Below are 3797 nucleotides of genomic sequence, written 5' to 3' on the forward strand. Positions count from 1 at the left end.
TTGATTTTGTTCGTGCAGCTCAACATTTCACAGTTGTCGCAACTGCAATGATAGTTTTGTTTGATCACAAATACTGTGTCAAAAGAGTTTCTACTGATTCAGAAGGGAACACAATCAACTTGAAAATTTTTGTGTGCGTCCATAGTTTTTGGACGAACTGTAGGCTTTGCGATAAGCTCGGTATTAGAAATGTAATGATTTGTAGATCCAATCAATTGAAAGATTATTTGAAAAATAAGTCAATCAAAAATTATATAATTAATTTAGATAGTTATGGCGGCGGATCTCATTGGGTTGCATGCAATACTGCTAAAAAAATGTATTTTGACTCATATGCTCAAGAAAAGCCATTATCAATACCATCTGATTATAAAAGAAGTTCAACTAACAAAGAGTTGCAAACACTGGAGGCAACGGATTGTGGTGGCTTGTGTTGCCTATGGCTTTATTATATTAACTATAAATCAAATCATGATTACTATAAGTTATTCAAAGATGTTTATAAAAAAAAGTCCTGATCCTTTGGTCATTCTTTTAGCTTTACCTTTAATACCAACTCCTGTTGCTGATTTTAGTAATTGACGTCCAGCAGAGGCAACTTCAGGACCGACAAATGGAGTAGCAACGCCTTGAGCAACGTCTGCTAGAGCAGATCCAACTCCTGAATCTTTAAGCCATTTACCAGCAGCTTTCAATCCATCCCAAATAGTATCAAATATACCAGATCCGCTCATATCACCGCTGACTGATGGCATCATGCCATGATGACCAGCTGTATGCATAATTTCGCCAGGGCTTAATTCTAGGTTAATTCCACCTTTAGCGTTGATTACTTTTTTATAGTTGAGTGGATGCAAAAAATACAAGCCGACCACTACCAATAGAACTCGGGCTTAAACGAATTTTAGCTCCGCGTAAAGCCTTTTTCTGTTGTTCCTTACTGATTTGCAATTTCACTTGATGATAAGGCATCGCTCTAAAATATCTATTTTATGTATAATCTATTAAATAGAAAAAATATAATTTAATGATATTTATTGAGTTCACAGTCAGTCATAAGTGAATCTGATTTACAATTCTTCTTTAACCACTCGAAATAAAATTGATCGATGTCATAGATTTTATTTAGTGATAAACCTTTATATTTTCCAAAATGAATAATTGGGGAAGTATCAGTTCCAACGAATTTTATGCGTAAAAATTCTTTAATATCTACGTGTGCATCTAAAATCACTTTTTGATTATACATTTACAGTAAGCTTTATCGGTTTCAAAGATATCTTTGATATCTTGGTTTTTATATTTTCCAAAAGTTATAGTAGTCATCCTATATACATAGACTTAAAAAAAATTATAAATCAATAAAATAAAAATCGTATTAGTGAAAGCATTATTAATATATTACCAATTGTAAATAGTACAATAATTAAATTAAATGACTGTTTATTAGGTTTAATTATCTCAATTCTAAGTTTTTGGTTACTATATGGAAATGTAGTACTTGATGTCCATTTGGTATGAGGACAATATATGTAATTTAATGCTGCCATATTTCTTAATGAGTATGCAGTTCTCCATTCTCCATCTATATAAAAACGATGAGTATATACCTCACATACTTCACATATTGGCTTCATTATAATACCAACATAATAGCAATCAGTATTTAAATCACTATTATTTCCGACAAATTTAATCAATTCTTCTTCTGAATGTGGAAGTTGTACATGTTTTAGACATTTTGAGTTTTTGCAATCATTGTATCTATATATATACCCTGATATTTTTTTTTATTTAATTAAATATATATAACAAATGGTTGAACTAATCAGATTCGAAATTTCCCCGATCAAGAACAAAAAATATAGAGCATTTCTATCCAATCGTAGTCATGTTGATTTTGGTGATAAAAGATATCAGCAATACAAAGATCGAGCCTTAGGCGTATATTCATATTTAGATCACAACAATAATTATCGTCGTGAGCGATACTATCAAAGGCATTCGGTTAATTATCCGAAATTTACCGCCGACTATTTTTCGAAAAAATATCTATGGTAGAATTTGAAAGACAATATCAACATTATTATCATCTGTTGGTAAATGAAATGTATATAATCCCTTAATTTCTGGATTTTGATGAAATATTCTTATCATCCCAAATGGACAAATTGAATATTCTGAGCTTTTATAATGCTTTTTTTAAAGCCATTTCAGAGATGCTGTTAAAGTATAGCTATATGGAATTGCTATGGCAATGATATAAACTCTCATCATCTATATTTTTCGAAAGATATTTGCAATGGTAGAAATCTAAATGATCGCGATCCATTGTATCCATTCTCCAATTTGCGGTGAACAAGTTAGCCATCAACCAAGCTGCTGAAAACATCTTGAAGCAAGAGTCGATCGCCGCTGCCGAGCTGCAAAAGGCTTTTCAAGACGAATTGAAGACGCAAAAGAAGCAACTTGATACCGAGAAGAAAATGCTTGCGACCAAGGATGTGTATTTGTCAAAAAAGGAAGCACGCCTCCAAAAGCAAGAGGAAGTCTTGAACAAGACGAATACCAAAGATTGCACGATCAGTATATCAAGGAAACGGAGGCTGAACTTGAACAACGCAAGATTGATCTTGAGACGAAGTATGCTCAGTTCATGATGGAGACTTGAATGAAGTTTGAACATTAACTTTGATAATGTAACTCCATTCTTTCATATATCGAGTTGTAGAGGTTATAATTTGTCACACTCAACGAATCTTAATCACCCATTTACAAAAATTTTCGAGATGCTGAACTTATTCTGCACCGTTGTGCCCGAGGCCGCTCCGTTCTCAATCAAGATCGATGGTGCATCGACAGTCGAAGAGCTGAAGAAAGCAATCAAGGAAGAGATTCAATACTCTGGATGCGCTCGACTTCTGAAGTTGTTCGTGGCCTGCAAGGATGAAAAGTGGATGAGCAGCGCCGATGTGAAATCAACGACTCTCAACGGACTCAACGAAATGGACTCTACATACGAGATTGGCGATTATTTCACGTTTGATCCTCCAAGAAGACAAGTCCATGTCTTGGTGGTGTTTCCTGCTCCAACGTACTCAAGAAAGTCAGAAGCTATCGCGAGGAAGCCTCACCCCAAGCGAAAAGCAAGATGGGATTTGTTGAACGAGATTCTCAGTACCAACAAGAAGAGATCAAAGTACAACGACTCGACCGCATACTCCTATGTATCTTGGTGCGATGTGCGCGACGTTTTCGAAACGACAGAGTATGTTCAGCCTCACAAGCCAATACCTGAATCACTGCTCAATTTCCTTGCCCAATATTTGTCATACGCAACGACAAGCTTGAAGCCAATTACAGTTGGAAACGAAGCTCAACGACTCCATGTGATTGCGCCAATACTGATCTGTGTCTGCTTCCTTTTCAATGGTGATGTGGTTTTGGAAGTTGAAGAAATCTTGAATGGCGATTACGTGCTGGCTCATGGACGCTTTGATTTTGTTTTACGTCGCGGCAAGAAGAAGGTGTGCATCGTTGAAGCGAAAAAAGACGATTTATTGCAAGGCATGGCTCAAGACTTGGTTGGTTGCGAAGTCGAGGCCGAGATCAATAATCTTGATGTTGTCCATGGCATCGTCACGAATTACGTCCAATGGAACTTTCTGCGAAGTCTCAACGACAAAATTGAACTCGAAGAATGCGCTTTGGATATTGGCAAACAAGGACCATCTTTGGCATCTCTCAACAAGATTTGCGGCAAGATTTATTCAATGCTATCCGACGACGATTAAATG

The 3797-nt window shown here is 35.9% G+C and overlaps 1 protein-coding gene across 1 annotated transcript; it reads left to right on the forward strand.

Moving 5' to 3' along the window:
- Positions 1-2787: 2787 nt before the first annotated feature.
- H310_01635 (hypothetical protein) lies at positions 2788-3797 on the forward strand (the record flags this gene model as incomplete). The annotated part of the gene is made up of 1 exon (XM_008864813.1): positions 2788-3797. A coding segment is annotated over one exon (1007 nt), but the record flags the coding sequence as incomplete, so codon positions are not given.

The sequence above is a fragment of the Aphanomyces invadans genome (assembly GCF_000520115.1).
Source record: "Aphanomyces invadans strain NJM9701 unplaced genomic scaffold supercont1.2, whole genome shotgun sequence".
NCBI classification, from domain to species: domain Eukaryota; phylum Oomycota; class Saprolegniomycetes; order Saprolegniales; family Verrucalvaceae; genus Aphanomyces; species Aphanomyces invadans.